The 17,625-nt window shown below is 38.4% G+C and overlaps 1 protein-coding gene across 4 annotated transcripts in view; it reads right to left on the bottom strand.

Annotated features, from left to right (window-relative positions):
* Window positions 1-17,625, bottom strand: part of LOC127414193 (bifunctional heparan sulfate N-deacetylase/N-sulfotransferase 2-like) — a 238,230-nt gene that overhangs the window by 11,118 nt on the left and 209,487 nt on the right. For all 4 annotated transcript variants that reach the window (XM_051652018.1, XM_051652017.1, XM_051652016.1 and 1 more), the window contains 4 exons: window positions 11,279-12,935; window positions 4,943-5,030; window positions 4,655-4,809; window positions 1,227-1,412 (listed from right to left, as the gene is read on the bottom strand). In XM_051652018.1, the coding sequence (XP_051507978.1) occupies window positions 1,227-1,412; window positions 4,655-4,809; window positions 4,943-5,030; window positions 11,279-12,298 (1,449 nt within the window). In that variant the 5' untranslated portion in view covers window positions 12,299-12,935. The remainder of the gene's footprint in view (window positions 1-1,226; window positions 1,413-4,654; window positions 4,810-4,942; window positions 5,031-11,278; window positions 12,936-17,625) is intronic.

Raw genomic sequence — 17,625 nt, 5'->3', positions numbered from 1 at the left:
AAAACAGGTAAGAAGTTGGAGAGATTAAAATGTTTTTGAATTGGCATGATTTTTTGAACACATTGTCATTTGGATTATATTTTCGGTTCGTTTGAAGTGTTACTTGAATTTAGAAATATTTTAATTTAAAAAAAATTTTTTGTGTTTCAATAAATTAATTATTTTTTCAAAATTAAAATCGACCGGTAGAAGTGAAGTGCACCGATACAATCACTGTTAATACTAGCCATGATTTGTGTGTCAGTAGATGAAAATGATTAATAATACTTACATTATCTGTAATTTTGAGTCTACATACAAATTCTGAAGAGAATCACACTTTCCATGCGTATAAAAAGGCATGTCACTGTCATAGAAATATGCCTGACAATCATCAAGGACACAGTTAATGCACAAAAGAAAGTAATTTTCAATTCTTCTAATTCATTGCATACAGTCCATTTACACTACAAACTTCTTATGAATGTGCTGTCTTTGCTTATATCGTTGGTGCTTGAGGGAAAAGACTATATAATAGGATGCAGGCAGTGGAATTACCTGAGAAGAACCTCAGTATTAAATTGCACTTGCACTTGATTTCGCCAAACCCACTTGCACCAAGACTTAGCACATGCTTGCACGAAAATACCAAAACTTCATGGCCATACTCAGACTTTGCACTTATGACTTATGGCATAGCACTGCACTTAACGCTGGCGCTCTTAAAATATGGCTCAAATAATAAAATTTCCAAGTTTTTCTTTAAGATATTGCTTTTAATTTCAATTTCGCAATTTGTATCTCCTATGAAAATTACATTTAAAAGACAAAGGAACGTTTACCTAGAGGTCAGCAGCCTTCCTCAGAATGTTGCTATGCTACTTTTAGATAAAAATGTAAAAAAAATTACTTGCCTCTCTCAAATGTCTATATTCCCCAGGACACAAAAACTAGACTAGACTAATTACTGTGAATTATTGTGCACATTCTTCACAAAATCCTTGTTACGTAAACTGAATTAAATGCGAGTAAATGCGGAAATTTACATAAGGATGATTTTATATGCTGTACGATTTACACAAAAATTGCTTCTGCTCATGTTTCATGAATGAGGCCCAGCATTTGTAATATTCACCACAATGGAACATGGTTTACTGTGTTTCTCTGCTCGTGTTTTTTAAATTTTATTTGTACTGGATCGTGGAGCTTTTTACATTGAAGTGGCAATTTACTGCACATCTTTTTACCTTTATCCCACGATGGATGAAGCCTCTGCGATGGCGTGCCGGTCTCAGGTGGGGATATTCTTCCGTGCTGGTCACTGTGATCTCCCATACATTCTTCCAGGCCTCATATAGCTGGCTGTGTACAGGATAAACCCCTGAATGGTGGGGGGCCACAGCGTACCCCATGTCTGTGGGAATGCCGTGCTCCTTTAACAGGGAACGACAAAAGCTGTTAAAGCGATCAATCTCAATACTCACCACATTAAAGGGTTAGTTCACCCAAAAATGAAAATTGTGTCATTTAGGTACCCTCATATTGTTCCAAATGTCATGGCTATCTTTCTTCCCTTGAACACAAGAGGAGATCCTTGGTAATATCTTGATAGAGTGGTGGTGGCGTAGAGGGCTAAAGCACATAACTGGTAATCAGAAGGTTGCCGGTTCATTCCCCACAGCCACCACCATTGTGTCCTTGAGCAAGGACACATCTCCTTTTGTTTCCATGAAAGAAAATCAGTCATACAGGTTGAGGGAGAGTAACTGATGACAGTTTTCATTTTTGGCTCAACTATCCCTTCAAATTCACTCTTGGCAAACCACATTGCCAAAGCTTGCAGGGTGAATGGGAGTAGAACAGAGGAGAAAATTTGATACGAGATGCATTATAGACATGTCATCAGGTGGCGTGCAGGCAAGAAGCTTTTGATTATGCTTCTCTGCAGAGTGAAGATCTAATTCAGTGTGTCAGGGGGCATAGTCATTTCACTCACCACAGGAGGGTGGTAGACAAGCACACCCCCTCAGATGAGTTTACAGTAACACTGAGGCAGCATGAGGGCTTCACAAGTCTGAGGTGTTTGTATTCACCTGAAACTTTAAGAAATCTGTGTGTGTGTGTTCTTCCCTGCTTGAAAACCAGACTATGAGATCCACATGCCCTGGCTAAGGAGAGCCCTTTGCAGGCTCATTAAACCTTGATGAAGGAGCTGTGTCATTTCCATTGAGCAGAATGCAGGAGAAGGCATATGTCAGTGTCTGCTCTAAAGGATGTGACAGAGGGATTAGAGAGAGATTTGGAAAGGGCTGGTTAGTATTCACAGCGCGCACTCTCTCTCTCTCTCTGCCCGTGGTCCATATCCCACTCCAATGAACATCATTACACCAGGGTGGGCTAGTTTCAACAGGCCAAATTCACAATCTTCGGCAGAGGATACACACCGAGTCAAGGTCAAAGAGAATCCTACCGATCCAAAGAAAAAGTGCTAATACAAATCTATAATGAAAAACCAACATGGGATAAAGCTGGCTGGTGGAGAATCAATACTTGCACATCTGTGACGGCAGCAATAATAGCCATAAATAGTAACACAATAATGAAGGAACAAAATGTGCTCCCCGGTGGCAAAAGAACAAATGGGGGAGGTGGTGTATTTTTTTTCCGATGATAAAATATTTTCTTCTGCTCCAGTTTAATGTGCAGCCCACAGTAAGCCAGCTACAAAATAGTTTGATTTCCCAGAAGAGTGTAAACACTGCAGCTCTCTAAAGATTTTATCATGGCTTTGTTTGTTTGAAGGGATAGTTCACCCAAAAATGAAAATTCTATCTTCATTTACTCACCCTTGTCTTGTTCCATTGAACACAAAAGGAGATGATAGGCAGAATGTTAGGGACTGACGACAAAGTCACCATTCACTTTCATTGTATGAAAAAAGATTCAATGAAAACGAAAGGTGACTGAGGCTGTCAGTCTCTAACATCTCCTTTTGTGTTCCAAGGAAGAAAGAAAGTCATACAGGTTTGTAAAAATATAAGGGTGTGTATAATAGGGGTGTAATGGTTTATCATGGCATGGTACATCGTGGTTCAAAAATGTGACGATGCACATCGTGGAGATAGGATTAACAAACAACAACAACAAAAAAAACATTTTTAATGACTATTTTAGCATCTGTTCTATCCAAAATGCGCAATGTCCTAAGCCTATGTAATGCAGGTATACAATGGAAATTGCTTCATTGCACACAAGGAGCACTAAACTATGATTGCACACTAGCAGCCACAGGTGTTGTACGCTGGTCTTTTCAGTGCGAGGGATCGAATGTCCGTTTGAAGAGCGAGAGTGATCTGCTCTGACTGCATGAGAGAAAACTAAAATTTACAGAAGTTTAATGATATATTAATGTACTATACACTGTATAATGCTGAATATTTTCTGATTAACAATTTTTTATTGATTCACATATTGAACACAGAAAAACAAAACATATAAACACAGAATCAACAATTAACCCCCACTATCACCCCTCCCCCTCCCAATCTCCAACCCCACCCTGGCCCCCAACAACATCCCAGTGGTCGTACATGATTATAGACACACACACACACACACACAAAATAATAATAATCACATCCAGCATCGTCAGATATCTGCCCCATTTCTCCACAAACAAATTCAATTTCCCTAGTCTTCTAAATGACCCTTCTTCAAAGGTCGCCACCCTCCCCATCTCCGAGCACCACTCCTGAAATGAGCGTGCTCCAGTCGACCTCCAACCCCTCAAAAGTATCTGTCTGGCGATCAACTCTCTTGTGTGTCTATTCTCAACATCGATGGCCGCCCCATCGCCCAAAATATAATGCTGAATATTATGTATAATAATGATATGGGGGAAATATAATCTTAATGTCAAATGTCATGTCTGATTTGATTTAATCAGTAAATTATTATTATTTGACTGGATAAGCATGCACTTCCATTAAATATGTATTTTTGTAAAGAATATTTCGATGCAATCAGAGACAATATTATTTTAGAAAAATACAATTTTAATTGAAAATATTTTAAAGTAAGTAATAATTGACTGTATAAGCAATATATGTATCTAACATAATTCTGTATTTTCAGCAAAGCGGAATCATTTGCAAATATTTTCATTTGGTGTCACCATTTCCCTGTTTTGGGCTGATTTTTAGTCCCAGTATATCTCTGATGGATCATTTAGCACTTAAATACAGTACTTTTAGCTAATTTTTAAAGGAAAGGAACTGTTTTGCATATGTCTTTAAATAAATGACTGTCAAAACAACAACAAAAAAACACTTTCAATCTTAAATTTTCTTGATTCAGGCTTAGTTTAAAGAATCATGAACCGAACTGAATTGTGAGATGAGTGACTCGTTTCACACCTAGTGTGTAATTGATGACAGTATTTTCATTTTTTGGGTGAACTAACCCTTTAAAGCTGACTGATTTAGCAACATTGGCTAAACCAATGGCATAAGTTTGGGGCGGGACTATCTATTTGTTCAGACAATGGTATGAAATGTTTGAGAACCTCTCTGTAAAAGTAATAATTTCTATAATTTCTGCGGGTTTGGGGTGGCTATTTGCAGCGATATTACACACCTTTAAGTAGCATAATGTCAGAGTGACAGTCAAAACTAACCTGTGCAAACTGCATGTTGAGTCTCATCTGCTCTGCCAACACACTGACATTGTGGAAGAGATGAGGCTGCATGTGACTCCACATGTGTGGAAACCACCAGAACTCACGCCTGTGCTGCAACAGCATGTCATCACCTTCATCTTCTTCCTCGGTACCTGCACACAGCAACAAACAAAAGTCAGGTTAATACAGATACTGTATAGTAATAATAGCAATAGTAATAACAATACATTTGGGTTGGAAAGAATTAAAGACACTCAAAAACAAGTGAATAAAAAGAAAAAGTACCTGCATGATAGAACTTCCCGGAGAAGCCAAGATTGAAGGTGAAGTTGGGAACTAACGTCCGTAGTTTGTTCTGTGTGTTGAGCAAAGCCTTGAAAATGAAGAGTCACTTTAATAACTAAGATTAGTGTTTTACCAAAAACAAAAACAAAGGAGTCACATAACCTGACTTTATTCTGAGCGGTGCTGTTAAATGAATCTCTCCATGTCCTTAGGCATTCACATTATACATTCTCTAAATCAATTAAAGTTTCCAATAGATGGCAATGTGGTGCCGATGCATGCAGCCCTACATAAGGAAAAGAACTTGCAGGCCATCAGCCACATCGACAGACTGAGTGGGATGTATAATATACATTTGCATTTAAATCTCCTCTACCCACAGGCGGGTCAGACGCACCGAAGGAAGCCGCAGCCTTAACATCAATCTAAACTCATCCTGGTGAAATGAACACATTTCATAACTTGGCATCGCCGCATACATCTAGCTAATGATGGCGCTGTGAGGCTTGAAATACAAAATTATCCTGCCATTAAGCCCTCCAAACCTTGAGAGTGATACAGGCGTAAAAGTGAATTTTGTTCCGGCACAAATCCAACGGCAGGAGAGATAGTGTCTCTTTGCGCACAAATCTTAACACAAAGCCGAGGCGACAGATGCGGCGGTATAACAAATCAAGTCGTGCTGCTGGGGAGAGAAGGTTGCTGCTTCGCTATGAAGAGATGGCATCTTATGCTGATTTAAGAGCCGCCGGTGTCCCCGAGTATATGTATCCAATATTTGTTCTGCCTCGAGTGTGTTTTGTCAGCATGTCGATACAATCCTGGTGTTTTTATGACAATCTGGGAACACATGGATGATGGCCAGGGTGGACAGAGTTTGTGGCAAATTCAATATTGTGAATCAATCATCACTTTGACAATTATCTAAAAGGGGAGTTGGTTTGAAAACAAATGATCTATTTAAAATAGTATAATTTGGTTTTCCTTATAAAGCAACAATAACTTATGACAAAGAAAAAGTATATAGGCCAGGGGTTACAAGCCAGCCTTTGCTGTAGCAATTGACACAAGAGCATGGCTCAGCACTGGAGCAGAAGCATTGCTATAATTCTGAACATCACAAAATTTGTCTGAATGATACATTCATACAAACACCTGGATCAAGTTTACTGCTTCTCAGGGCAAGTCTAATTTGTTCACCTGTCAGACTTGGGCTCACCCAACATATCTCTCTCTTTTTCTGAGCAACTGCCAGAGTGAGGGAGGGAGGGTTGTAGGTCAGAAATAGGACAAAAGGACACACTGGAGACTGGACACAGCCAAAGACAGCTTATGACTCTAAAATATGTCCTTCTCTAGATGTAATATTCAAATCCTTAAGACAGGATTTGACTCATGCAGATAGAGTGACCGAATGCACAACAAGTCCAATTTCACATCTGGGAAAGGGATAATTTTTGGAAAGTGGATACCTTGCATTGCAGAATTTGTTCAGTCTAATACAGCTGCAACTCAGTAGTCATGTGAAACCTTTTAACTACTACTGATCTGTCAAGAAGCTCAAACTTGCAACAAACTGCAAAAACTAACAACATTTTCAGGCTAACTTCACATCACCCTTAATATTCAGTATATAGAGGAAATTCGGGGTCCTAAAGTAACGCTCGCTAAGTGCCAAATGTGAGTAAAAATCTCAGTCTTGGTGAGAAAAGTATTTGGTGAGAAAATAAGTTTGAGTTACTCATCTGTTGGCCAGTACCTTTATTAGGAACTGAAACATTACATGGTGTTAAGAACAATAGTCTGCTGCTGTAGCCTCGCTTATGTAAGTGTAAGTAACATGAGCAATTTAAACTGATTCAAAGACCAAAATCATCTACAAATGGAACCATCTGTATCACCATTCAAATACTGAAATGTTTGCAATTTGATATGTGCACTATAAACCATCATGTTGTAATTACTGGAAAAATCAAGTTTCATTAAAGTCTTAATTAAACATTACTTGAAATGTCAGAATTTTTCTCAAATCTAGAAAACTTCCTTGCATTTATTTTTCTTAAAAATCCATAGACTTAAGATCTTAAGTGTTAATAACTCAAACTATTGAGTACAAAATTGAGGCTATGGGGAATACCCACATTGCCTTGCACTTGAATTATTTAATTATGTTTCCTTGGTACTCATGAAGGCTTTTAAATAGTTATTAAGAATTCATATAGGTTTTAGCTCTTTTGTAGTATTATTTATGTTGTTTTGTTGAAATAGTTGTTATCTGTGATGACATCATTAGGGTGATTTCTGTGCCCTTTGGTCAAGTTGGACCCTGTTAACTATTTCAGTTCACCCTGTAAATGTGCAACTCAAGTACAGGCATATATGCATTTCAGTGGAGAATTAAGTTTATTTAATGACTGACCTTGAATCAGTTATAATCTTCATTATTTAAGATGTAATTGTATGACCAATCAATGACCAATATGACCAATATAAATTTTGATAAGGAATTCTGGTGTTACGGATGTCACCATCTTCGATATTTATTTTAGTCACTGTCACTAATATGGTTACAGCTGTTAGAATACGGTTGTGACTTCGGTTGTTCATTCATACAGACATTATTCGTGTTGTTTGAATGGGACATATCAAGACTTACACCTGTATGTAAATACGGTTGTCAATCCCAAACACTGACTGTGTGAATGTAGCCCGTGGTATTACTATGGCACCGGTATAGCCTACTGTGCAACACTAAGTTAACATAGACTCGTCTATTGAAGCATTTCTTTTCTCGTTTTCCATTATTTACTTAAGATTTAAGAAAATTAGCCGGCTAAATCTTTTGACTTTACTATTTTATTTTATTAACAGCCAGATACAGGTATGTTCTTTGCAATGTACAATAGCTAAAACACAGTGCTGTTTGCTATATATTGATTTGTTCTGCCTTCTTGTGGATGTAGGAGACAACATCAATTTAAAAATCAGAAGTCTTGTAGCTTTTTTCCCTACCTGAAATAATGTCTTTATAATCTGTTATGATTCGGATTTTGGTAATATTGAAGTAAAAAAAAATTATGTAGTTTTGCAGCCCTGTTGACAGACCTACTGGCTATTACTGATTCGATTACCAATATTTAGTTATAAAGTGCCCCTTGCCACACAGTATCATGCTTTGAGGGTTGAGCAAGTGCTCATTCATTAGAGTGGCAGTGTATATGGGATTTTGTGCAAGTAAAAAAAAAAAACAAAAGAAAAAAAAACCCCACCTTAAATCTTGGCACGATCAATTGATCGTGCATCCCTAAAATTTACCATCATAATATAGCATGCCTAAAGCAGAAATCCATGTAGAGACACATTTGTGAAATATTATTTTTGGTGAGTAGTTCCTAAGTAATTCCATTGTTAATTTGTTCATAGGAACAAAAGTATATTTTTTAATAAAAAATAAAAGCAAAATACAGTTTCAAGGACAGTAAGAAATATTTATGACCAGTACATTTTCCCAATTCATCCACCACTAGAAGGTGTAGCATAACAATAATTGTGGACTTTCTAATCTGAAACATCAAATCAACAACCCACAGCCAATCAGAAGCAAGCTAATTATGTTCTCTGGAAGAAGAGCTATAAACTATTTGTGTGTACGTGTGAAGTATGGACATAATGTATGCATGTATCTGTGAGTAGGTGGAAATAAGCATAAGTGCTTATAGGCACTGCTGAGAAAGCACATGGAGTAAGAATAGATGAGATTAGCCCACCATTAGACATGGTTTGTTTGAGTTTTCTATGCAGCAATGCTGCCTGAGGTGATTACAACCCACTTGTTCAGCCTGAGGCCAGGAGGCATGGCATATATCGCTATACAAAAGTGGCAAAAACACAACATAAACACAGCACTGTGGGTGGATAATCTGTCTGTTACACATATATTCCTGCAAATCAGTTAGCATAATAACTGTAGAAAACAGAAAAACATGCATTAACTAAAAACTGTCCTTGCTCCAAGGTATTGTTCCCACTAACCATTGTGATAAAGAATGATTGCATAGGAAGAGAAAGACATAGGAAAATCAGATGGTATATGCATTTTAAGAGATATCAGTTCCCCATTTTTTTTATTTTTTTTACCTCTTCTGTAATGCATCATACTGACGAGATAATGATTTTTAGATAGGATTTGATATCTATATGTAAGTTAGTGTTCAGTGATGTTTGGTTACAGATATGTTCCATCTCTGTCCATCCACAATATTGATTAGTCATTTCAGCACATCAAGTCATATAAAATTTCAATGGACCAATCAATTCACCCCATGCATACACAACAAAATGGTGCTAACTTTGTCAAATTTAATTGATGGTGGATTTGTTAACTGCCTGATTGATTGACGAGATCAAATGGAAAAGGCACCTTCTTCTGTTGAAGTGACAACTTTATCTCCTTTTCTGTCACACCTTTCATTACTTCCTCAGTGGTTTCAAAATTGTCAATGTAAATGGAATGTAAATTGTCTTATTCCTCATTAGAGATTAGGGATGTGCCCAAAGCTGATACCTTATTCGGAAAGCCACGAATAATAACTTCAAAATGAATAATGAATTCATCCGAATAATAGAAAAAATATTCGGAAGACTGATCATCCAACGAGCACAGGCATAAAGCGATATTTTAAATAAACATATAGAAAATGACAGAGCAATGATGAGTCCGTGAAGCCAATATTACTGCAGTGTAAACCTTATGAATGAAGATGCACATGGTGATTTTAAGTTCATAGCGGATGTCCGCATTCTTGAATGTGTTTGCAGTCTCTGTTAACTGTGTGTGTCTTAGAAATCTAAGATTGTAAACAGTATTAACTATATCATACACATTTTCCACTTCTTGAAATATCTGTTTGAAATGTCTGATCACATTAACAATGTTTCACACAATTCACATGTAAGGATTTATAAACCAACCTGAGTGCGATGTTTAATTCCTGACCAAAGTAGTGATGATTTTATAGTGGAGCTCGACTGTAAGTTGACCTAATTTATATCCACATTAAGGTAATTATCTGGTTAATCATTTATTCAAAAAAAATGTAAATGCTGCATAGAGGTTTAAATACTTCATAGAGTGTAAATCTATTCAGAATATTCCTGCGCACGAAGGATTACAAAAAACATATAAAAAAAAAATGCGCTTTTAATTTCTAGAAATATATAAAGGCTCGAACTAGCAATTTATTCAACTGCATTTCACTAATTCTGCACATGTAATTTAACTAATTATGTCCTCCACAAAAATATGTGAACATAAATTAAGCCTCGAGTGTATCATAAAACATTCTGATAGAGATTTGCAGTGCTTTCAGTTTGTAGGCTATATAAATGTATTCTCATTTCTTTTAATATTCATATTTGTATTTAATATTCACTGCAAAATGTGTATTTGACATTTTACAATTGCTTGACACCTTGTACCTCCAGAATAACAAGAATAACAAGAATAAGGGGGCAGCGGTGGCTCAGTGGTTAAGGCTCTGGGTTACTGATCAGAAGGTCGGGGGTTCAAGCCCCAGCACCGCCAAGATGCCACTGTTGGGCCCTTGAGCAAGGCCCTTGACCCTATCCACTCCAGGGGCACCATATCAATAAATATAATTTTAATTTTTTTATTTAATTTAACATAGTTACTTTACATAGGTTCTATCCGAATACAGATACAGATAATTTTGTCATAGTAACAGATACAGATAATGGCTTTGCTGCACACCCCTATTAGAGATGTTAATTTATTTTGACTCTCTCTGCATGAAAACATAGTGATAAATAGTGAAGTGTATACAAGACATTTATGTTTATAAGCCTCAAGCTCCTGAAGGCTTAGATACCACTTCTCAATCTGATGGTAAGAACTGGGAGAAATTCATATGGCTCATGTAATCAGCCTTTTCGGCAAAGACGCAAATAAAATCGGGGTTAATAAGCACTTTGTCCAAACAAAGCAATTATCCCTCGCTATAACAAGCACATTATTTTGAATACTTGCTGTTTAGCCTCGCCTCTCCGTCACACCACAGTGCTCAAAGCATGATTCATCTGTGTACCCTGTTATCTCTCAGCCAAATTGGATGCAACCACAAACTGTGTTACTTATTTTGAGAACACACCTTTACAAAACGTTTTGCTTGTTACATTTGGTGTCAATTTTAAAACAGCTGAGATGAAGAGTTTGAGATATCAATGTTCCTCTTTGGTGAATGCTCACAGGTAAACAACATTCTGAGCAGCCAAAGAACTTCCTTTTAACAAGGTTGGAAGAGAAATGCAGTCACTCACCTTCACATCTGACACCTTCATTCGCGTACCCTCTTTTCCCACAAATATATCATCCACGTCAACAAGCAGATGCCTCTCCAAGGACAGGCAGAGTCTTTTTCCTGTCAGATAGGCAATGGCATCCACAAAAACCAATTTATGCAGCCAAAAAGACAGATTATTCCCAAAGAGCACCCTTTGAATGCCATCATGAAGGCCTAGGTCTTGAACTACAGTGGCATGCAGGGCTCGGTGGGGGCCCAGGTGGGCCAGTGCTTCTGAGGATTTTGTCAGAGCTAAGAGTACAGGCTCATAGGTGCTGTGGTTGGACTGAAAGACTGTCCAGTCATCGCCAGGGAGCAGGCCCTGCTCCACCTCATTGGGTTTGGTAATATACAGTAATGGGGCAGCAGGGTTGATGTGATAGTCTCGCAGGCCTAGGTTAGAATGCAGGAAAAGGGGGAAGCCTTTCAGCTGGGCACTGAGCAGCGAGTTCTCATTGGCTTTGAAAAAACCAATGATGCCTACACCAAATTCGGTACAGTACTTATCCAGCAGGTCACGGTTCCAGGCATCCAAGTTGACGTACTTGAGAATATTCTCATAAATGACCAAGGCGTAGCGGCCAACGTCACGCTCCATCAATGTAGGCATGTCACCTTTGCTGGGTGCAATCTCCGTGTGATAACGGAAGCGGCTGGACTCCAGGATAGCCACAATCTCTTGGCCAAGCTGAGAGTAGATGCTCTCCACAAAGACCAGCACTACAGATTCTGTTCGTGAGTTATCCACTGCTTTGACTATCCTCTGCTGGCCTGTAAAAGGGGGCAGGAAAAGAGGAGCCCGTTGTCCTCCTGCTGCAGCTGCAACAACCCCACCACAGTCACTGAAGGGTAAAGGGGGTGCCTCCTTTATTTTCGGGCTGTTGCTGACATAGTAGGCCAGGAAAGCCACAGAGAGCAGGCAAAAGACGATGAGTGCCAGGATGAGGCGGTGGAGCTCGAGCTGCCTGACGCCCCGCACTAACTTCCACAGGCCCATGGTCACAGAGCAAAAGTGGGACTGGGGAAGAAAGGGGGGCAGAGGGAAGAACAAGAGAATGACAGCTGCAGCGTTTGTTGCAAGAGCAGGAGGACAGAGAGGAAAAGAGAAGGAAAAAGGAGGAGGGTTGAGCAGCAGACACTGGCACAAGCTTTGCGTCAGGAGTAGCCATTTATTCTAAGTTACCATGGCCCCCATAGCCCATGACGTGCGTCTCTGCTCTGATTTCTGTCTCTTGCCAAAATGCACGAGCTGCTTTTTAGCCTCAGTCTTCCAGTGAGGTCAGTCAGCTCTTTCACCCCTACCACACCTTCTCAGAGTACACTCTCACTCAGCTGGTGTCTTGGGCCTGGGATAAGAGGATTGGGTTTCTTGAACACTCTCGACACTCCTCCACTACTCTCAAAGGATCAGCTGCTACACTAATGACTTCTTTCTTGTTGCTGTGCACTGAGTGTTCAAATAAGCATGTGTCTTTCAATGCAGAGAGGTCTTTGAGATCTGGTGCTCCACTTGCCCTGCTGGCTTCAGTAGTGGGTTTTCTGAGGGTGTTCACCGAGGCAGGATGATGAACAGTGCCCCCTCCAGAGGCCCAACATGGCCGATACATTCACCAACGCCCAGGATAAGTCAGTGCCTGAAGGGGGGTGGGGTGGGGGGATACAGAGATGTAATCAGTCAAAACATTTTACATCAAGCACATTTAATTCAACTTCATGCCATATTCTTTATGTTGGCTACACATCCAAAACAAGTTGAGAACTGTTGAGCAAAATTACTTTATGACTGTTTTGTTCATCACTAAATCAACCTTACACTGGCCCACTTAGTAGCATGACAAAACTAACCTGTTATTAATTTTTTGAATAGCACAGAAATTGAGCAACGTGACAATATTAGAACACTCCCATTACAATAACTCAAGTGGTCACCCACTGCAGGATCACACTGAGCACTGCAGTTCAGTGAAAGCTCACTGACGTCCCTCATATAATTCTCGCAAATGCTCTCATTGTAAATGAAGCTGTCATCACTGCACAATAAGTTATTTACAGCGTGTCTATGCCTGGTTGATTATAATGGGATTGTTCTAGTTTTGTCAAGTTGCTCATTTGCAATGTATTAACCATCTACATTGCGATATGAGCTGCGCAACGAATCAAAAATAACAATAAATGAACTACTATGCTTTTTGTCTTTGTCCTAAAGCTGCTTTTCGAGTATCAGGTGATGTGTCTTCGAGTGTCAGGTGATGCAATTCTGTAATCTTCAATTTTCAATTGGTTGATCACAACAGCCATAATCGTAAACTTTATTACTTTTTTCTTACTGTGTAGCCCTAATAAGCAACAATACAAAGCAGATAAAGTCTTCAATAAATGTGAACAATATACACTGGCGGCCAAAAGTTTGGAATAACGTACAGATTTTGCTCTTATGGAAAGAAATTGGTACTTTTATTCACCAAATGGCATTCAACTGATCACAATGTATAGTCAGGACATTAATAACATGAAAAATTTAATGTTCAGAACTTCAAATTAAAGTTAAACTACTTCAAAAAGTTCTCATCAAAAAATCCTCCACGTGCAGCAATGACAGCTTTGCAGATCCTTGGCATTCTAGCTGTCAGTTTGTCCAGATACTCAGGTGACAATTCACCCCACGCTTCCTGTAGCACTTGCCATAGATGTGGCTGTCTTGTCGGGCACTTCTCACGCACCTTACAGTCTAGCTGATCCCACAAAAGCTCAATGGTGTTAAGATCCATAACTCTCTTTTCCAATTATCTGCTGTCCAATGTCTGTGTTACTTTGCCCACTCTAACATTTTCTTTTTGTTTTTCTGTTTCAAAAGTGCCTTTTTCTTGAAAAGGCCTGCACTCTACATGAAACTGGTGTTGAGCGGGTAGAATTCAATGAAGCTGTCAGCTGAGAACATGTGAGGCGTCTATTTCTCAAACTAGAGACTAATGTACTTACTCTTGTTTAGTTGTACATCTGGGCCTTCCACATCTCCTTCTGTCCTTGTTAGAGCCAGTTGTCCTTTGTCTTTGAAGACTGTAGTGTACACCTTTGTATGAAATCTTCAGTTTTTTTTTTTTTTAGCAATTTCAAGCATTGTATATCCTTCATCCCTCAAAACAATGATTGACTGACGAGTTTCTAGAGAAAGCTGTTTCTTTTTTTCCATTTTTGACCTAATATTGACCTTAAGACATGCCAGTGTATTGCATAATGTGGCAACACAAAAACAAACACAAATCAATGTTAAGCTTCATTTAATGAACCAAATTGCTTTCAGCTGTGTTTGATATAATGGCAAGTGCTTTGCTAGTACCAAATGTGCAATTTAGCATGATTACTCAAGGATAAGGTGTTGGAGTGATGGCTGCTGGAAATGGGGCCTGTCTAGATTTGATCAAAAATGACATTTTTTTCAAATAGTGATGCTGTTTTTTTTACATCGGTAATGTCCTGACTATACTTTGTGAACAGCTGAATGCCACTTTGGTGAATTAAAGTACCAATTTCCTTCTGAAACAGCAAAATCTGTACATTATTCCAAACTTTTGGCCGCCAGTGTATGCAGTCAAACAGTATTTCCATATTAAACCAGCTGAGGGAAAAAGGACCTCAACTTGGATATAACACAGCTATGATAAAATATTGCACAGCTAAACACAGCTAAGATAAGTGAAGCAGCATATGAGAGTAAGAAATGACTAAATTTACTATCTGACAAATTGCTGCATCATTCTTTATGCTTCCAAGCAGCCTTGTGATTTTGCCACTAGCGTGACTGCTGATGCAGAACACCACATTTCCATGGTGTATCAGTGCTTTTTTTTTCTTTTTCTTTTTTATCATGACTGCTAAAACTGTCTTTAACCTAAGTGAGCCCTGGTCCTCCATTAAGATAACATTACAGGTGGGGTAAAGACATTTGTGACTGAAGCAGTCACATCAACCAGTGCAGGCTGTTTGCATTTAAACTACACTTTAGAGGAGGACCTGGACCCACATAGATCAAATCTGAGCACACCAGGCGAGGTGATGGGTAATTCAAAGAATCGATTTGGAACATACTCTCTATAAACTTGAGAATATCTTATCGAGTATCGAATATTCTCCGTAGAAGAGAGCAAGGTAACAGACATTTCTCTTTCCCTCTGCTTCCACCAAGAGAGGTTCTGTCAATGACATGATCAATGCCAGCCAAACTGTTACTATAAATCAGGGCTAGCACTTAAAGGATCGTATTTTCCCACAGATGAACAAGCATAGTCTGTGCATTGGTCAAAGGCACCTTGTCTAAGAGATATGAGAAGGAAATAAATAAAACAAGAAACGCAAAACAATGTAAAGAATGAAAAGATGCCAAGATAAGGTGGAGAAAAGAGAGACGGGCAATAGTCAAAGACTTCCTCTTTACTTTTACACTCACAGCCAGGCCCAGATGAAATTTCACCATTGATATGGATAAATACACATAATTCTGAGGAATGGATTTAAATATGGTAAAATGCACCAAACAGAGTTGAGAGAAGTACACGTTTAATAGTAGCTGAAAGCCTTATAAAAGTTGCCAAAATATGTAATAAACTTGCAAGGGGAGGGAAATGTATACCAACGTTATAATAGTTTAAAATATTTAATTTAGTTTTTATTTTTATTTCATCTTACATTTAGTTTAGTTTTCATTTTGTTTGTTAGTTCTTTGTTAGTTTTAGTTTAGTTTTTAAATAATTTATAGTTTAGTTTATGTTTTTCATAAAACATTTTTTCCCCTTTTCTCCCCAATTTGGAATGCCCAATTCCCAATGCACTCTAAGTCCTCGTGGTGGCATAGTGACTTGCCTCAATCTGGGTGGCAGAGGACGAATCTCAGTTGCCTCCGCGTCTGAGACTGTCAATCCATGCATCTTATCACGTGGCTTGTTGAGTGCGTTACTGCGGAGACATAGCGCATGTGGAGGTTTCACGCTATTCTCTGCAGCATCCACGCACAACTCACCAGGCGCCCCACCGAGAGCGAGAACCACATTATAGTGACCACGAGGAGGTTACACCATGTGACTCTACTCTCCCTAGCAACCGGGCCAATTTGGTTGCTTAGGAGACCTGGCTGGAGTCACTCAGCACACCCTGGATTCGAACTTGTGACTCCAGTGGTGGTAGTCAGCGTCTTTACTTGCTGAGCTACCCAGGCCCCCTAGTTTTTCCATTACATTTAGTTTTTATATCAAGTGATACATACAGAATGGGGAAAAAAGGCATTTGTGCAATGTGGGTCGTATAGGTGGACACCCAACTGTACAGTTTGTAAATAATACTTATAATATTACAAATAATGAATTTCATTACTGATATTACAGTAGAAGAAAACACAATTCCAATTTAAGAATGCTTTTTTTTTTACCGAACTTTAACCACAAATCCTCTTTAGTGCATGACATGAGAAAGTAAATCTTGGCACAACTCTGAAAACTGAACAAACAAATCTCTATACCAATTCCAAATAAAATGTAAAACAAATCACTGATTGACGGTGTAAGACAGAATGAGTGAAAAGACTGTGTGTGTGTGTTTGTGGGAGAGAGAAAGTCAGGAAAAAATGACTGGATATTATATTGTTTCTGTTCTCTTTGTTTTAACATTATGCATTGGCAACACAACAAACAGTCAATAAAAAATAAAAGTTAAAATGTGTTCGTGATACATGCTTATATATATAATACATTTTATTATTTATTTTTTATTGACTGTTTGTTGTGTTGCCAATACATGATGTTAAAACAAAGAGAACAGAAACAATATAATATCCAGTAATTGTTTCTGACTTTCTCTCTCCCACAAACACACACACAGGTGGCCAAAAGTTTGGAATAATGTACAGATTTTGCTGTTTCGGAAGGAAATTGGTACTTTAATTCACCAAAATGGCATTCAACTGATCACAAAATATAGTCAGGACATTACTGATGTAAAAAAACAGCACCATCACTATTTGAAAAAAGTCATTTTTGATCAAATCTAGACAGGCCCCATTTCAAGCAGCCATCACTCCAATATCTTATTCTTGAGTAATCATGCTAAATTGCTAATTTGGTACTAGAAAATCACTTGACATTATATCAAACACAGCTGAAAGCTATTTGGTTCATTAAATAAAGTCTAACATTGTCTTTGTGTTTGTTTTTGAGTTGCCACAGTATGCAATAGACTGGCATGTCTTAAGGTCAATATTAGGTCAAAAATGGAAAAAAAGAAACAGCTTTCTCTAGAAACTCGTCAGTCAATCATTGTTTTGAGGAATGAAAGCTA

Source organism: Myxocyprinus asiaticus, chromosome 23 (genome assembly GCF_019703515.2).
Source record: "Myxocyprinus asiaticus isolate MX2 ecotype Aquarium Trade chromosome 23, UBuf_Myxa_2, whole genome shotgun sequence".
NCBI lineage: Eukaryota > Metazoa > Chordata > Actinopteri > Cypriniformes > Catostomidae > Myxocyprinus > Myxocyprinus asiaticus.
Note: the sequence above shows the minus strand (reverse complement) of the source record. Positions and strands in the feature narration are given on the sequence as shown.